Source organism: Mauremys reevesii, linkage group 4 (assembly GCF_016161935.1).
Source record: "Mauremys reevesii isolate NIE-2019 linkage group 4, ASM1616193v1, whole genome shotgun sequence".
NCBI lineage: Eukaryota > Metazoa > Chordata > Testudines > Geoemydidae > Mauremys > Mauremys reevesii.
The window spans coordinates 100899148-100918315 of NC_052626.1; the positions used below are offsets into that span (position 1 = coordinate 100899148).

At 41.0% G+C, this 19168-nt stretch overlaps 1 protein-coding gene across 1 annotated transcript; it reads right to left on the reverse strand.

Moving 5' to 3' along the window:
* Positions 1–487: 487 nt before the first annotated feature.
* On the reverse strand, positions 488–18871 carry PSMA1 (proteasome 20S subunit alpha 1). The gene is made up of 10 exons (XM_039538143.1): positions 18723–18871; positions 15625–15669; positions 8918–9019; positions 8252–8355; positions 7372–7460; positions 6558–6628; positions 5533–5662; positions 4683–4762; positions 1135–1239; positions 488–619 (listed from the first exon to the last, which is right to left on the reverse strand). Exons 1-10 carry the CDS (start codon positions 18723–18725, stop codon positions 563–565), a joined length of 786 nt encoding a protein of 261 aa, XP_039394077.1. The 5' UTR covers positions 18726–18871; the 3' UTR covers positions 488–562.
* Positions 18872–19168: the final 297 nt, after the last annotated feature.

Below are 19168 nucleotides of genomic sequence, written 5' to 3' on the forward strand. Positions count from 1 at the left end.
CATTGATAAGATGCAAAGAAGCTTGTGTTTCTGGATCTATTCTCAAGATAAATTGACCTTCATTTCCATTTGTCAATTTAACACCTTTTAAGAGCACTAAATTCATTTTTAAAAGAAGTGATGAAGTCCACTGATCAGCTACTATTTTTGTAGCTAACATAACAAATGGTTAAATATCTATTGGTACCTAGACACCAGTCTGATGTGTGCCGTAAAAATATATATGAAGAGAGAATGCGAGTAATTTGACCAATTATTCTTTTGTGTAACCGATTAAAAACAAATCAATATAGCAAGTTTCAAGAAAGAAAAATTTATTCCAGATGCCCTTACAAGACAATCTGCTCTTCATACAAAACAGATAGTATTCGGGTACTTTAAAAAAAGAAAAGGTGCCCAAGTATGACTTCTTTGATGTCAGTTTAGGGATATCTGAAAATACTCTAGGACTAATTCCCCATAATGTATTACTATAATATGCACTTGGTTCAGGGTAAAGATTAATGGATGAACATTCCTATATTGTTATATATAGGTTAATACATGGGCTTATCCACAAACATTAGTGCTCCATTGGTTCTTCTGCCTTTTCTGCAGGTTCCTCAGCAGGCGGAGCAAGCTTAAGGAGAGGGGGGGAAAAAAAAAAAAGATTTTACTATAAAAGGGCAGAAATCAAACAGGAAAGAGACAGCTTTGCACAGGAATTAACTGAGAAAGTTGGCAAAAATAAGCCCACACATGTACGAGGCTCCCATAACCCCCTCAGGAATATGGAAACAAGGCAAGCAGAGGTGTACAGGCCCCAACATGTAATACTCCACTTTCATCAGAGGAATGGCAGAACTGCGTGTTGGGACTTACAGAATCTGCAAGCTGCATCTTTGAGTTAAAAGGTCAGGGTAATATTTTATACTTGTATAGAGCTTGACATGTTCCAAGGGAAGCACATGTAGCCAGGCACAGCCAAGGTGAGAAGATGGAAACAACTTGAGAGGGCTTTCTGCTAATTCAGACTAGTCTGGTTAAATAGACTTCTTGTCCTTCATCTTCAGTCTTATTGCAGAGGATTAGATATGCCATCTCAAACAGGAAACAACTCAAACTATTTTTAAGATCATTAACTAAGTCACATACCTTCCTCTGTGGTCTCTCTTCAAGTCCCTCCAGGAATGGAGCCACATCATCATCATCATAGATAGTAAACTCCATTTCTTTGCCAACAATTCCAATGGAAACATTCTGTTAAGTACAATGTTGAAAGAACTGAGAAACTGTCTCTTGTGAATCTCTAACATGCAGCTTTTACTTGGGAAATGTATCAATTACAGCTTCCTCCTAAGATTAAGATACATTTGGCACAGTGAATCAAATTAAGAAAGGAAATTCTCTATCAGATTTACTTTATGGTAGGCTTCCTTAGAAAAAACAAAGTGAGGGAGGCTCACTCTCTACAAGGATGCTATCATGTTCCAAAATGGTATCAGCCAAAAATGCAGTTTGATGATTTCAGACACAACAGGTTCAACTCCCTTTGTTTTTTAGTTGTGTTTCAGCATATATAAACATAGCATATGATTTTTCAGTATTGCTGGTTTCAGCATATATTTAGTATAAATATTTTAACAAACAAAACTGTCTAAGGGCTTGGCTACACTTGAGAGTTGCAGCGCTGGTGGAGGCTTTCCAGTGCTGCAATTAGTAACCGTCCACACCTGCAAGGCACATCCAGCACTGCAACTCCCTGGCTGCAGTGCTGGCTGAACACCTGGTCTGCTTGGGGTGTAGCGAGTGCAGCGCTGGTGATCCAGCGCTGCTCATCAAGTGTGGACACACACCAGCGCTGTTATTGGCCTCCAGGGTATTAGCAGATATCCCAGAATGCTTTTAACTAAATTACTCTCTTTGTTTTGTTATGCAGCCTCTCTTTTGTTGTGAACTCGGAGCTCTGGAGCTCCGGGAGCTGCTTATCAAACACCTCCTGTTTGCTGTGATCAATCTGTACCTGACTGTGAACAATCAAATGAGGTAACCCCTGTGAATGAGGCAGGCAGGCAGGGAGTGTTTGCTTGACAGAAACAGCAGGGGCAGAGGGGAGAAAGGGAGTCTGTTGGATGCAGGCTGTTTGCAGTTAAGAGTTAAGGGTAAGGGATCGGGAACATTTTCTGATTTTGCAAGACAGGAAGCTAACACACAGTGTTGGCTCCAAAAATCCACTCTCTCTCTCTCTCCCCCGCTCCCTGTCACACTACACCCCACCCCACCCCGCTCTTTTGAAAAGCACGTTATTGCCACTTGAACGCTGGGATAGCTGCCCATAATGCATCACTCCCAACAGCGCTGCAAATGCTGCAAATGTGGCCACACACCAGCGCTGGTAGCTGTGAGTGTGGCCACACACCAGCGCTGTTCCTACACAGCTGGATGACCAGTGCTGTAAACTCCCAGCACTGCAACTCTCAAGTGTAGCCAAGCCCTAAGATGAAAAGCTTTTATTAACCCTGATTCAAAACCCACTAACGTACATGACTCTTCCTTTTGGAATTCAATGGATCAACCCAGAAGAGTACCTCAGGAAAACATTACTGTTTTAAGTTTCCTGACACCAAAAACAAAATGCAAGATTTATCTTAACTTAACCTTTAAGATAATCAAACAGACCTAGGGCCAGATTCTGATTTTAGCTATGCCAGTGTAAATCCAGAGTAATCCCAATGCATTCAACAATCTAGATTTCATTTCAATTAAAATTAATGGAATTTCAAGTAATTTATCTGATTGCCCAGAGTATGAGTCATCTTCCATAAATCTTTAAATATTAAAATTTGCAGCCTTCTCTCATTGTCTCTTATCCTATGTGTGCACTTGAGTTTCTCAAAGGATATGGGAATGCGATCTAAACATATATTTTAAGAAAATAATAGTAAAAACCTATTGGACTATATTATCAGATTGCTAGTAAGGCTAAAATTAGTAACAATTTTAAATTCTGCATAGAATTTACTGTACTTCTGCACATCTGATTCAATAAATGATGTCAGTGTGGGACTAAGTATGGTTATTTCCCATTTTATTTGGCATTGTTCTAATATCAGATATTTCCGGTCAGGTGTTAAGTTATGATTCCACAGTATTTCTATATTACCTGCTGAGTAAGAATTATATCAATTTTTATCAATACAAGGAACTACAAAGCCTTTTAAGGAATGGACTAAAATTGTCCTAAGTTGTTCAAAGAGATGGATCCTTAGAAAGTGGCATGACACTTTGGTAAATTAACATGACAGAACTGGGTAAAATTAATGATCGAACTGAAGAACTTGATGTGACATGGAAAAAAATTCTGAAAGCAGAGGTACAAGGTATCTAAGGATATGGCTTTTTGGTAGAGATAACAGCTGTGGAAATTGGCCGAGAAGTTCAAGACTTTATAAAAATGTTTGTTGTGTGTTCATGGTTTGTTATTCACAGGTGTAGGTTTAGTTAAAGAAAAGTCTTCATGGATTTTTAAATAAGTTCTCCATATGATGCACAATGATAACCAATGGGAATCGTGCCTAAATCTCTGCGCATCCCACCAGCCATATGCCTTTTATCAATAGCCTTGTACTATACCTGAATAATATTACTAGACACGTAAAATATTTAATGAATACTTGGACATAGGCATGAATGAATGAACAAATTTAACTACTACTTTAGAAATTTTAAGATTTAACTCCAGGTATTAAGTTAAAATTCAAAGTGTAAATAAGAAAGAGCACATCAAAAACAAAGAAAGATGACCAACATAACCATTTGGGATTTGCTTCATATTATGACCAACATACTGCTTCATATTATGCTCCAGGAGCTCTGCAGCAGCTCCAGAATGTGCAAGACTAGGCTAGGCCAAACAAATAGTTTTGAATGGGGGCTAGTAGCCAGAAAGGGGACAAAAGAAAATTACACAATAGAATTATTTTTTTAAAGTTACCTTAATATAAGTGTTTAAAAAAACTGGTTCAGATGAAAATTCTCATTGACAGTATTTTATGAGCCCCATAGAAGAAAATGTTAAGATACTAAAATTTCCCTTACACTGAAAAAATATATAAAACCTATCTTATAAACCTAAGGACAAGGTCTCAGGGCCAGAAATCACGAGATAAAAATCAATGCTCCAGCCCCCTTTAAATTGTTTTTAGGGGGAAACAGTGCAGTGCATTTAAAAAACCCACAAACATGAACGTAAATACTTTATCTTGAAGAAACCAACAGAAGATTCCAGTTAAAAGTAAATGAACATTTAAGCATGAAGCTGAGTCACTCTATGCTGTAACTAATTTTGTTATGTTCAACAAATCTTAAATAATCATCAATAAAGTTACTAAAGTAAAGAAGAGCTATCTTACACAGGAATTTATGAGACTAACAAGGGAAACAGTCTTCTATTTAGCAATAGCATTATTTTGTTAAGGTCAAACATCAAAAGTTCAGAAAGTTGCACTGTAATCTATAAGATTAAGACTCAGAACTGATAGTACACTGATAGTATATGGAATTAGACTCACACTTGAATATATTTTACCTAAATACTAATGTTTGACTCCCATACTTAAAAATGAGGATTACAGTACACACCCATATTTAACACCAACTCTGTCACGGTAATTTCTAGTAAGAAGGAAGATCCTGGTGTTTACCTTGGTGGTCAGATCCTGTTCTGCAGGAAGGGTCTCTCTGAGAGCCCGCAGACCATGTTTAACTAGCTCATTCAGGTTACCTACAAACAATACACTGTCATCAGAAAAACAGTTAAACATACAGTATTGTTTCCCGAGACCCTTCCCTCCCCGCACCTTCCATTCCTAGCTGGAAAAATAGTCTGGCTAGCTCTGTCCCCAAACTGCTTTATGCATGTTGCTTCTTTGATAGGTAACTGGAAATCCAATATAAGTATGCCATAAGGAACCAATCCTCCCCTTCATTCAAGACAATTAATTAAATCACAAAAGTAGTATTAGACTCTAAGCTAATGGCAGATAAATCCATCTAGGTACTTATATGGTGTCTGGGCCATGATATCTAAGCTGCTTTACCCCCCCACGACTCTTCAGTGGCCTCTGTTAATTATTAAAAACAAAATTAATTTGGGATTTAAAATCCACTTCTTATTTACAGATTAAATATTAAGCAGACAAAACATGCATATCTTGAAATACTATCCTCTCTCTGAAATGGAAGGAACATCACTTTCTCTAAAAACCAAATTCATTCTTCCTGTTTAACTCTTTCTCAGGTTCTCCAGGCAGACACTTTTCCTCCATTTTGCCTGCTAAACAACTGAAATAAGTTAGACATGAAAACCTTCAGTGTTTTGAATCTAGTTTCTGTCTTCCTCCTGATTTACATTGGATATTTCTATTCAACTCTTATATCTTCCCCTTCTGCACAGCAGTAAATAAATATTACCAGATAAGATGCGATATAAACAAAGCAAGCATATATTTTAAAGATCATTAGAAAATGTAACAGAAGAGTCTCATCACTCACAATCAGCAAACTCAGTCATGTGCCTCTCCAAATAAGTTCGAGCTGACTGTGAACGAGCACCAATGGACATAGCTTTGCAGTCAAAATAGTTTGCAGAAGGACAAGTTTGGAAGATGTGAGGACCCATATCCTGGCAAAAAAAGGTGTGAATTTTATAAACTGTTCACAGGAGGGCATGCAGTTTTCTAAAATATTTTTAGCACTAACTCTGTCACATGATGTGTGTGTCATATATGCATGAAGGTATGTTTTATACGGTGCTTCACATCGCAGTTCTTACATAGTTGCTTCAAGCCTAAATTTTCTAAATTGCCCCTTTTCACTATGTCCTTTAATCAGAAGTTTTTATGCAAGTTCAATGGAGGCCACTGAAAACCCTGTTTCTCTATAAAATCCTATAAGTTGTATTGATCTTATATTATGAATAGATCCCATTTTATGACCTGGAATAAATATTAAACACATTTCCCAGTGCTTCCCACATGTACAAATGTCCAAACCTGTTCAGGGCTGAACCTTGGCATGCAAGATTCAATCAGGCTGCCCACTATCTTCAACTTGCTTAGTTTGTAAGATCATCAGGGCAGTGACTTGTCTGTGCTACACAGAACAAACGGGATAACCAATTGGAGACACCTTAAAGGGGCCCTGATTTTCAGAAGTGGTGAACACCCACCCTCTGAAGGTCAAGCCCCCTTAAAGTGTCTCACCTTGGGCCCCAAAATCATTAGCCATTTTTTAAATTCTAAGCCACATGGGTAAAGCCATATGTATACATATATACATCAATATCCACTCCAGGGACCTGCAAAAAAAATTATCTTCATTTAACATTTAAGAGAATTACGTTTCAGGGTCAAGAAAAAAAAGAGAGGTTCCTCTAGCCATATGAATATTGATAAGTACTGCTATAGTCAGCCTCCCTCCCTCTCAACAAAAGGTTAGTTGCTACAAAAGTGAAATATTTTACTGGCTGCATTTTTCTTTTGGATAAATTGAAATGGAAACATACACACACAACTTACATCATAACCTGCAATGAGCAGTCCTACACCATATGGTCTTCTGCCGTATCGCTGCGTTGGTATCTGGGTTTCTTAAACAAGCTAAGGTTCCTTGTGAAGATTCAAGTTAATACTTTTTAAATTTTATTCTTAATCCAAGTAAAACTCCATCAGAACTGCTATAGGTTTGTTAGCCATTTCCTGTGGTGAAAAAATTTGTTCCAGAGAAACAGATCTCATCTGTCTTGAGCACCAATGGTAAGGTCTTCTTCACCTCCAATCAGACCTATAGCAATTAGCTTCCCCAAACAAAGTGACTGGTATATTCAGGCAAGTAATATGAGTGACTGATTTTATGCTAGTCTGGCCAATTTCATCCCCTTTCCATTTGATACACTTGCTTTTATCAAGTACAATCAACATACAAAATGCTTAGTGTGTTCCAGAGATGGGCAATTAAGGTAAATGAGGCAGTAACATTAAATGTTCTTTTTCCATCAGAAAGTGACATTATCTGGGGCTTTTTAAGTGTTCCAGAAAACAAGTAAAAAAATTGTTTCCAATTCTACAATAGGTCTCCTGCATGGCACTTTATTGCCTTGTCTACTAATTCCATGGATGAAGAAAGGATGGCCTCCCAAAAACCAAACAAGATCTTTGCATCTATTTCCTGTAACTTTCGAAGCAATCTTTGCTTGAAATAAAACAAATATTTTGATATAAAAGAGTTCTAAACACATCAACAAAGTGAAAACTGAACTGAATTTTAAGAAAAGCATGGAGTCATTACATGTCAAATATATATATACACATCTCTAAAACATAAAAAGGATACTGCTTCCAATTAGAGACACTAGACGGGACACTGGAAGAGGTCTGTCAAACACAAATCTAGAATCCAGACACTCCTGACGCATGAAATTACTATAAGAAGAGCAAATAAAAATATATGGATCACAAACAGAAGGAAGCTTCTGCAACTTGATATTTTCCTCTTTAAGCTTGTGTGCATGTATATAATTTATTACTGTTTCAGCATTGCTACGAAGACCAAAAATGCCACTATAAAATTTTATGACCCATCATTGTTGTTTAGAAGACAATATGCCTGAAAGAATATTGTACAGATGAAACCCTATGAATGAAGGCAAAATGGATATTTATAGAATATGCAGTGAAGAGGGGTTATTTGGAGCAAAATGAAAAATTAATAGGAAATATTCCTTTGGAATGTTATTGCAATTAATATGTAAGTGGTCCTTAGTATGCCTTTTCTGTCCCTTTCTATGCAACAGAGGAATCCTTCTTGCTCATTTTATATTTATCTCGTTTGCCAGAACCACACAGCCAGCTGAGAGTTCAAAAGAATACCTCTCTAGAGTTTACCTACATCACTAGCTGAAGGAATTGTTAGTAGCCAATGTGTGATGTACACTTCTGAGACTGCTCAGTCTCGACCAGCTTGGGGAAGCAAGATATTGGACAGGGAATAAAGCCTAGCAGTTAAACCTTGGCCCTACTGAAGTCCATGGGAATTTTGACATTTACTTTAATAGGACAAGGCTTCCACCCCTGGTTTCTTGCATATTAGTGCAGGACTAGTAACCATAGGCAAATTCTCTTAGCTGGCCTCATTAAATGACAGTATGAGAAGTCTGTGTTATTTTACTTCATTATTACTAGAGTATTGTACACATTAGTCATAAGAAACTCACCACAACAGTCTTGCATCAGCAGTAAGCCCAGCAATTGAGATGCCAATATGGTTGTCAACATACAGGATTTTTTTCTGATGAGCTGCCAGTTCAGACTGTGCTCTCTACACACAAAAAAGCCATATTAGTCATAAAAATTATTGCGGCAGACTTTAAACAATGTGTCAATCAATAGGGACAATGCTTTAAAAAAAATTGTGAGCAACTAACAATAAGGACTGAACTTACAGCCCCAAATTTGTAACCCCAATAAGAAATGTACTGAAGAAAAAAAAGTGGGCTTTCAAGTAAAAGAGATAAGAAATAAATAAGATAAAATATTTACAATTTTTTTGGGAGGGTCAGTTGAACCAACATATATTTGGCTTTATAACTAGACAATGTCATCAATTTCTTCCATTTCCACCACAGGATTAAGACCCATTTTATCACAGATTAATCAAAATATTAGTAGTTCTACACCAGTGCTAAAACATATGAAAATATGTAAATCTTACTTTCTAATGTACAAAAGAAAAAAAAGTTATAAAATTTGTCTGCCCCAAACCAGAAATTTACCTCCCCTTATCTGACATTTTAATTTAACAACGATAAAGGCCTTGAATTGACCATGTTTGCGCTTGCAAGAAGAAAAAAGTAATTCCAATTTTTTTTTCTTAAACTTACCTTTAGAGCAACCAGAACTGCATGGGTTTTTGATTTCAGCCCCACAGTAGCTGAGCCTTGCTTCACAGCTTCCATAGCATATTCTATTTGATGAATTCGGCCCTACAGAATGAAATAAATTAACAACTTTAAAATTGACTCTCCATATAAGAAAGGTAGAGACTCTGCAAAAACTACACACAAAGGGTGAAATCCTGGCCCTATTCAAGTAAATGAGAATTTTGCCATTGACTTAAGTGGGCCAAGATTTCACTCAATATTAATTAAGAACAGAGTTTCAGTCTCAGCTGAAATCAGACCTTTAACTGATTGGTGCGTGTTGGTTTTACATTTATCACAACAGTGAAAGATCTACCAGAAGTATCTGAAACACTCCTTTATTTTCCACTGAGATGATATGGAATTTCAGTAATAGGGGATAACACATTTCCTGTCACAGAGTACTCTGAAACCATTATGGGCTGTCCCATATACATCTATTTATTGACTAAGAACTGCATGGTTGACACAGAAGATCACAACTCGTGTCAAAATCCTTTCCAGTCATTGAAGTGTATATTCTTGACTCTAATACAAAGATTGACAGCATGCACCATTAAGGCCTGATTACTCCTTTATGCCACCATAAACAGTAACAGATCTAAAAAATATTATTGTGGTGTTACACCACTGCATCTGCTGCACCACTGCCTTAAGTCCACCTACTAATTTTTATGTATTTATTTAAAAAAAAACAACCGAGAGTTTGTGGAGAAGTAATTTCAACCTGTAGAGAATAGCTATTTTAAGTGTTCCTTTTAAACACATCTTTGTCATAGTATCAAGGTACTTTACAACAAAGTATAAATAATATCAGATACAAAATAAAACTGAGCAGGAGTTAAGGCAGTAATTAGGCATCAGTAACAAATATCTTAAGGAATGTTAGTTTTAAAAATAAAAACAGGAAATTCAAAGTTAAAAGTCACACAGATGAAAAAGCTGGAAAGAACTAAAACGCAGAATTCAGGTACCTAGAATGTGAACGATACACTTATGTCTCACCCCATATAATGTCTGTATATCACTAACAAGTACCATATCTGATTAACAGCAATTACTTAGCTGTTCATCCTAAAACACTGGTGTCTGGGGGCATATTAAATCTCATATACTTCAGCATTTCACATGCAGCTTCAGACCATGTTTGCTGCAGTTTTTATATGGCTTAGTATATGTGGCATAAACACAAGGGCATATCAAGTTTAAGATTTCTTCTGTGGATAGTTAAGTTACAACACAGCACCAGCGTTTTATATCAGACAAGCAAGATACGAATTGGGTAGGTCTTTGGCAAACATAGTAGTACAGCACTCACATACTATGGTGATGGGAAACTTTACAGAAGACACAGTGTAGTAACATAACACCTTTAATTCAAGGATGTGACGAAGTGGGAATGTTCTTGATGTGTTATTTGAATGCTGAGTGGGGAGTATTAACCTGGGAAGGTTGCAGGGGAGTTTTGCTGGGATTGCCTGCATTGGGGAAGGGAGCATACCTGAGCATGTAACATGAGAACCCAGAAGGTGGGTTGGAGGCCAGGTAACCAGGATACTGGACAAAGGACACAAAGGCTGAGGGAGGAGCCGGGGGAGGCTGATGGCTAGAGGGAGTTTCAGTTTGGAGCTGGCTGGGAAATGGAGAGGGCCACCCCAACCAACAGGGCTGTGGCCTCCCTGGGGCCCCCAGATGGACTGAACTAAAGGGGGTCCTGCTGTCTGTACCAACAAGACCTCTTTTGGACGGTGTTCCTGTCGTCTAAATAAACCTTCTGTTTTACTGGCTGGCTGAGAGTCATGGTGAATCGCAGGAAGCTGGGGGAGCAGGGCCTTGTCTTCCCCCACACTGCGTGACAAAGGATCTCAACACTATAGCTTGAAAATTTTACCAGACACGTACCAGTCTGCAGTCAACACTACAGAATAGGGAAGGCTCAAGGGCAAACTTTAAGATTGTAACTGTGGCAGCCTGGCTTCTTGACACTACCAATTTCACTTGCCTCAAGAAAAACCCCTACCCAACTGGTTAGCTGCTTTAAAATGAGATCTGTCACTCGTAACAGGGCATATAATCTCACAGTAAAGATCTGTGAAGGCAAATCTAGGCCTCACGATTTTGAAATAAACTTGAAAACTCAATAAAAAGTAAAACAGACAACCCCGCATTGCTTTATGCTCAGTTCAAGTTTTCAAGGTTATTTTCACAAGAGGCTAGAAACCATTATTAGTTGAAATTTTATTTACCGAATTTGTATTTGATGAAAATTTTCACTAATAATAATTGCCGTGCAGAAACAGTAATTTTAACACTTTACACTAACATTAATGAACTTTTTAAATAGTGTACATCTCTGATTTTGCTAAAATCTAGAAGTGAGTCAGTTTTCAGATCTCAAAATTTCTGTAATTTGCTACAAGTATCTGAAAAAAGATTGGACTCCCAAAAACTTGCAAAGGGACCTCTTTAAAATTCTTAAACTAATTAAGAGGTTTGCTTGTTAGTTTTCAGAAGATTCATTCTCCACTCAACACTAACCTCTGTAAGTTTTGAAAAGGTACAATATATTATTCATATCAAAAGGTTTAATTCCTGCTACATGCAACTCTCAATGCAACCTTAACTTAGAGCCACTATGAGGCTTCCATAATTACACATTGTATATTACAGCAGATACCAGGTAAATACATAGAAAATTAATACGACACTGTAACTACAGAATGTTAGTGCATCACAGAGACAACTTGTCCTTTTACAATTCAATTCTTTGCATTTTCCCCACTCCATTTTATGTTTGTAAATATCTCATTAAATATATTAATTAGGGTGGACAGAAATCAATGATTTTTTTTAAATCTGTTTTTAATTTAAATCAGATTTTTTTGATAAAATGCTTTTTGAGGAAAAACCTATCTAAAGATAGTTTTAATTAAGATATATCTTTGAGCTATAATGTCTCATGGAATAGGGATTATAAATTCTAATTCTATAGTATGAGACAATAGAAGAAAAGTTTTATAAATGAGTTCCAATAGTTCATGGATTAGGGACCTAATCTTATGGGGTTCCAGGGGCTTCTGTATAGAAAGATTAACCTAAATAATCTATCTACCCAATGGGACTCAGTACACAGTCTAGAAGATACCATCAGAGATGCTTAGTTTTACAGTTCTCAAACTGTGGATTTGTCTCTCCAGGGATAACATGCTTATTAACAGCAAAATAAATATATAGAGGCGAGAAATAACAGACCTCAGCCCTATTGTCCCTCTGCAGATTTGTGTACACAGCGTCAATCCCTTACTTCTCTCTAAACGTGCAAAGTTTCAAAACGTTCAATGAATAGATCTGGACAAGGAGAAGAAGTCTGGAGATAAATGTGAGAAGGGAGGGACAGGCAATAGAACCAAAAGTGAAACTGAGCAGCATATTCCAGAATGCCCTTTTATGTAGACATCTGTGATTAAATCGAGCCTTCCTGACTAGTGATTTAAATCAAATCCATCCTGATATTAGTCCATAAAGTTGCTTGTGTATTAGTCCATAAAGTTGCTATTATGTAACTGAATGTTTGTACATTTCACATTACAAAAGCAACCTGAAGTGTTGGATGACTGCCCCCCAGCAATACTCCATGTAGCAGGGTGGAGTCCCTGCTCCGGAGTTTTAAGGGGTTTGAAAGCAGCTTGGCAGGGCTTAAGAGCTGCTACTCTCAAGCTGGGCTGATTGGGGAGGTAGCTGCAGCTGGGCCACACCCCAATCAGGCCACAGCTGGCCCCTATAAAAGGCTATGAGCCAGGAGCCCAGGCAGTCTCTCTCTGGCTATAGAGAGAGATGGGCCTGGCTGCTTAGGAGCTTGAGATTGGATACCTGAGTGCAGCAGGGCTGGGGAAGGCTGAGGAGCTGGGGAGCTCCAGCCTAGAAAGCCCCAGGCTGTGGCCTAGCAGTGGGCCAACAGGTACTGTGGGTTGCAGAGGGCAACCTAGGGGTAGACCAAGGCAGCAGGTCCAAACCCAACTTTGCCTGTGATGAGTAGGCTGATACTGCAGTCTGCCCCAGAGTGTGGGGCTAGACAATGACTGGCAGTAGCCAAATACTGAGGCAAGGTAGGGATAGAGGGTGGGGGTTCCCCCAGAAGAAGGGGAGACCCAGAGAGAAAGGGGTTACTGCTAGGGGGCAGCACCCCATGTAAAAGGGCACCGGGTCCAGGGGGAGCCATGGGGGGGCCTAAGAACAGGTGGATCACCAGCCTGCAGAGGGTGCTCCAGGGCTGGACTGAGCTAACGTCAGACAGCAACCAGTAGGAGGCGCTGCAGGGGTGAGTCGACCCGTTTACACTCCAACATTAGAGTTTAAAAAGAACTAAACACACTCCTGCAGAACATATCTAGTATATAGTTATATATAGAGAGAGAGAGCGCACAAAACACTGGTTAATAAAATTATTGTAAAGTCCAACTATAAAAACAAAAATCACAAAATTCATCCTCAAAACTGCATATTTAACAGTTCCTTGGTGTGTCAGGCACATAGCATTATTCATACTATGCTTTACAACATTCAAAGGTTGCTTTATGGAGCAGCACTAGCAGCATCATAGGCCTGGTCTACACTACGCGTTTAAACCGAATTTAGCAGCGTTAAACCGAATTAACCCTGCACCCGTCCACACAACGAAGCCCTTTATATCGATATAAAGGGCTCTTTAAACCGATTTCTGTACTCCTCCCCAACGAGGGGAGTAGCGCTGAAATCGGTATTGCCATGTCGGATTAGGGTTAGTGTGGCCACAATTCGACGGTATTGGCCACCGGGCGCTATCCCACAGTGCACCATTGTGACCGCTCTGGAAAGCAATCTGAACTCAGATGCACTGGCCAGGTTGACAGGAAAAGCCCCGCGAACTTTTGAATTTCATTTCCTGTTTGCCCAGTGGGGAGCTCTGATCAGCACAGGTGGCGATGCAGTCCCAAATCCAAAAAGAGCTCCAGCATGGACCGTACGGGAGATACTGGATCTGATCGCTGTATGGGGAGACAAATCTGTTCTATCAGAGCTCCGTTACAGAAGATGAAATGACAAAGCATTTGAAAAAATCTCCAGGCTATGATAGACAGAGGCCACAGCAGGGACTCAGCACAGTGCTGCGTGAGAAGCGTAACGGAAAGCCAAAGAATCAAATGGATGCTCGTGGAGGGAGGGGGGGGACTGAGGACTCCAGCTATCTCACAGTCCCCACAGTCTCCGAAAAGTATTTGCATTCTTGGCTGAGCTCCCAATGCCTGAAGGGTCAAAAACATTGTCCGTGGTGGTTCAGGGTATATCTTGTCAATTTACTCTTCCCCCCTGCCCCCCGCCCCATGAAAGAAAAGGGAAAAAAAAAATCATTTCTCATCTTTTTTCAATGTCACCCTACGTCTACTGCATGCTGCTGGTAGATGTGATACTGCAGCGCTGAACAGCAGCATCCCCTCCCCTTCCTTTCCTGATGGCAGACGGTGCAAAATTGTGGAAAACCGTCCTCATCATCCCGTGAGTGCTCCTGGCTGGCCTCGGTGAGGTCGGCTGGGGGCGCCTGAGTAAAAATGGAAATGACTCCTGGTCATTCCTGGCAGATGGTACAAAATGCTTGGTAACAGTCCTCATCATAGCAGCTGGAGGCTACCTCCCCCTCACTTTATCTCGCTAAAAAGTCAGTGTTTCTTATTCCTGCATTCTTTATTACTTCATCACACAAATGGGGGGACACTGCCACGGTACCCCAGGAGGGTTGGGGGAGGAGGGAAGCAACGGGTGGGGTTGTTGCAGGGGCATCCCCTAGAATGGCATGCAGCTCATCATTTCTGCGGGATCTCTGGGGCTCTGACATGGAGCGGCTGTGCTCTCTGGTTCTCTAGTACACTTGCCCCATATTCTAGGCAGGACTGACTCTATTTTTAGACAAAACATAAGGAAGGGAATGACCCGGGGAGTCATTCCCATTTTTGTCCAAGCGCCCCCAGCCGACCTCAGCGAGGCCAGCCAGGAGCACCCATGACAGCAGCAGACGGTACAGAAGGATTGATAACCGTCATCGCCAATTTCCAATTGCAAACGGTGCAAAATGACTGATAACCATCATCTCATCACCAATTTACAATAGCAGACGGTGCAATAGGGATGGTAATCGTCTCTGCTACCTTGCAAAGGCAAATGAATGCTGCTGTGTAGCACTGCAGTATCGCCTCTGTCAGCAGCATCCAGTACACATACGGTGACAGTGACAAAAGGCAAAACAGGCTCCATGGTTGCCATGCTATGGCGTCTGCCAGGGCAATCCAGGGGAAAAAGGGCGCAAAATGATTGTCTGACGTTGCTTTCATGGAGGAAGGTTTGAGTGACGACATTTACCCAGAATCACCCGCGACACTGTTTTTGCACCATCATGCATTGGGATCTCAACCCAGAATTCCAATGTGCAATCACCGCCGAATTAATGTGCTTAGTGTGGCTGCGTGCACTCGACTTTACCGGTTAAAAAACGGTTTCTGTAAAATCGGAATAATCCCGTAGTGTAGACATACCCATACTCCTTGAGCTACCAGAACATGCCTTCATGCCACTACCATAATAGTGAAAAAAGAGAAAAGGAAAAATGGAAAGCAAGTAGCACGATTATATTCTTTTACCTGAGGGCTCCAGACAGTGACATCATTGTCATACTGGTTGCGAAACTGTGAACAAAACCAATTCATTAGTATGACAAGAATACGCAGCTGGGAAAAGAAAACCTTTGAGCTTTCAATGATATTAATTTTCTTTGCTTAATACAACATATACAATTTCTCTAGTCTAAAACAAGAGCTCGACCACAATATATTTTTCTGCACATTTATCATTATTTAGTAAACACAACATTACTGAATCAGCATAATACTTACTGTGATCTGAATTACTTTAACACGAAATGACACCTCAAAATATTTTCAGCATAAAACACATAGCATACATTTAACTTGCATTGTGACCCTATATCCTCTCTACAGTACCTTGGCAACAAGAAATTATGAGAAAAATGCTTTTTAAAGATATTTAACCCAAAAGGCATCACCAGCCTCTTAACACATTGATGTGTCTGCATCTGAGCAGCAAACAGCAGCAACTCTAACTGGGCATCTTGATATAGCTAATTTGGGGGCAGTGGAAAGCTTCGCTGCACTATAATCCCCAGAGAAACATGCAGAAATTCCTATTAATTTCCTGCATGGGTTAATGATAATCCTGTCTGCATTAACGAACACCAATTCCAGATTGTCTACAGATTTTTTGGGTGGGAAGCCAGAGTGTTCTAGCATGGACAGCCAATCAATTACAACAAAGCTCTCTTAGGAGCCATGTTACTGGTGAGGAATGCCAAGCTGCAGCAAAAAGAAAATTGTCTAGTCTTCACTGCTAGTATTCATTACAGAGACAACTCTAAACCTGACAAGAATCAGGTCAATTTCATTCTGCTGTTGCTTGAAAAAGTAGTACCCAGGATAATAGTTCTAGGGCCTAACTGTGGTGAGGAGAAATATTTACACAAAGCCTGGGGGAGAGTTGAGTAGAATAGGTGTCCCCCTTCACCTCCCACCCACCAGAAAGTTGCAGAGGTTGAAGTAGTAGACACAACCTTAGAGCAGCAACAGGAGGCTGGGGAAGGTAAGTAGAGTCCTCACTCACCCTAGCTACAGACAGGTGGCAAGGAACAGGGAGATGTGGGGTAACAGAAAATACTCTTTTCTACAAATCTAAAGGAGGAAGGGCTTCACATTTATCTTGACACCAACGTCTTATCTATACTCCATAAATTTATTGTGCTATAAACTTTGTAGGCCCTCTGTAGACTTATAAAACACAGTCAATCCACTCACAAAGATGTTACAAATGATTTGCAATGTGACATATACATTTTGGATTAGACTTGCTTTTTCCAGGGGGTAAATACTGATTTATATTTCAGCCAGCATTGGTTTAGTGCAAGCATGAACAGTACTAAAACAGCTGAAACTAGAGCAATTCAGATAGTCCTCCCACTACTGTTCCACATATGGCCTTTCAAAATCCCCCAGCTCAATTGTTCTGTTCCAGTTCTGTCCACACATTACTTTTGGTGAATAGAGATGCTGTAGACCCAAAAACAGACTATACACTGACTGAACTATAGCTATTCCTGTCATCTCTGCTATAAAAGACTCTAGCGTTGGATTCCATTACTACACAATATGATCTGTAAAATACAAATGTGTCTTACACTGCTGCGGTTTTCTACTACGTTCTTGATAGGTCAATTAGAAAAAATACTGCCTAATGAATTGTAAGTTTCTAAAGTCAACTGTGATTAAGCTGATAGGCAATGCTAGCTTGCAATGTAAACATTAAAACTTTAGGCCCCTTTCCTGCAATAAGTACCCTACACACAGAACCCTGTGCCTGTGGATAGTCTCAGCAAAATCAAAGGATTACTGTGCAATGCAGGCACATGGACCATTAACCTAACAATTCATTGTTCCTAAACTAAAGCCCCAGTTCAGCAAGGTATTTAAGCATTTGTAACTTTAAGTAAGTAAGGGAGCTACTCACATGCTTAGTTAAACACATGCTTAGGTACCTTGCTGAATCATTCATGGCTTAAAACTCCAGTCCTGCAATTGGTTCATTTTCTGTTCTCTGATTTTTGTTCTACTGAAAAATAAGTGTTTGTTTTTCCTCACAGGAAGTTAGTTAACTAATGATTTCAAAATGCACTGAAATAAAGAGTTTGTTTGCATTTGAAACAATTGTAAGAAAATTATACAACAGCTACAGGTATGTAATTTCCTTATAATGACATCTTGTACATAGCTACCATGGGGACTGACCTGAAAGGACAGCAAAAAGATACTACTGACATGGCATAAAGCATAATAAACTCCTGGATTTACATGATAACTCACACCACTAGTCAGGTACATTAACGTTACTCACAAGTGCAAGTATCTGGGCCTATTTTTTATGTTTATATACAGTGACTTGTAAAATATTCTCTTATTGCATATTAAAGCATATCTAAAGTACACAGGGTTTGATTTTATGTTCTCTGTTATTCCACTCCTCTTTTCGGAATTAGACATTAAAAGCTACTATAATTAAACTTGGCTCACGTGGAATGGAATCAGATGGGGAAACCTATATACAGGTTTGGCTTGTGTGGGCTGAGAACATGGGAGAGTTATATATGGGACTGGGGTAGGCCTGTGTGTGGAGAGAAGGGGGTTACGCTGGGCGGGGGTGGTGGTCTGTCTCTGAATGGAGACGGGGTTGCTGTGGAGAGGAGAAGCTCTATGTGATGCAGGGAGCTCAGACTCTAGGGAAGGGGGCCAGTCGCTCTGGGGGATGATCTCCGAAGGGAAGGGGATGCCCTGTGGTGGGGCAGGTCGGTCTCTGAGCGGAGGGAGATCGCTCGGTGTATGTGTGGGGGTCGGCCGCTCTGTGAAGAGCGGGGGCGGGTTTCGCTGGGCTCGGGCCGGGAGAGCGGAGGAAGCCCCAGGACCCGCTCAGGGCGAAGCCGGGCCAGGCCGTCCCCGCCGGTTGCCAGAGCTGCGCGCGGAGATCCCCCGGCCCGGCCTGGCCTGGCCGCACATGGGAAGCGCTGACTCACGGCCCCTCCCACTCCCCGCCACCGGTTCGGCCCGGGCTCGGCAGCGGCCCAGGGCTCGACGGGGGCTCGCTCCCTGGGCCCAGCCCGCCCCAGCGACCCCTTCCTCACCATCTTCCTTCCCCCAACTCCGGCGCGAGCTTCTGACCGGCGAGCAGCTCAGCGAGCGACAAGTCTCGGCTGAGAGGCTAGAACTTCCGCCCTCTCCCCAGGGAAGAGCAGCCGCTCCCAGATTCATCGATCGAAGGGCGGATGTGGCTGTGCCTCCACCTCCCCCCGCCCCTAGCCCAGAGAGAGGCTCCAGCCGGGCCCCTGTTGAGCGGGAACACGGGGCTGCCTACGCGAACCGCGCGTGCGCAGTGCGGAGCTGGGGCCGCTGCCCAGCCTGGGGGAGAGACGCCGGCAAAGCCCGCCTGAGCTGCGAGCCGTCTTCGGGAAGGAGGCGGCGGCAAGAACCCGCCGCTCTCTCCACTGAGGGCAGACCCGTGACTGGCCCCAGCCTGCGCAGACCCAGTCACTGCCCCGTGGGTTTGTGAGGTGGCAGTGAGAGGCCGCGT

What these genes read in the sequence shown, in the direction of transcription:
- PSMA1 (XM_039538143.1), bottom strand. An exon ending in AGTGTCTCTAATTGGAAGCA is followed by an intron (nt 6,629 to 7,371) that starts GTATCCTTTTTA and finishes AGCTTGTTTAAG; the next exon opens with AAACCCAGATACCAACGCAG. An exon ending in AAGAGAGACCACAGAGGAAG is followed by an intron (nt 620 to 1,134) that starts GTATGTGACTTA and finishes CCTCTCCTTAAG; the next exon opens with CTTGCTCCGCCTGCTGAGGA.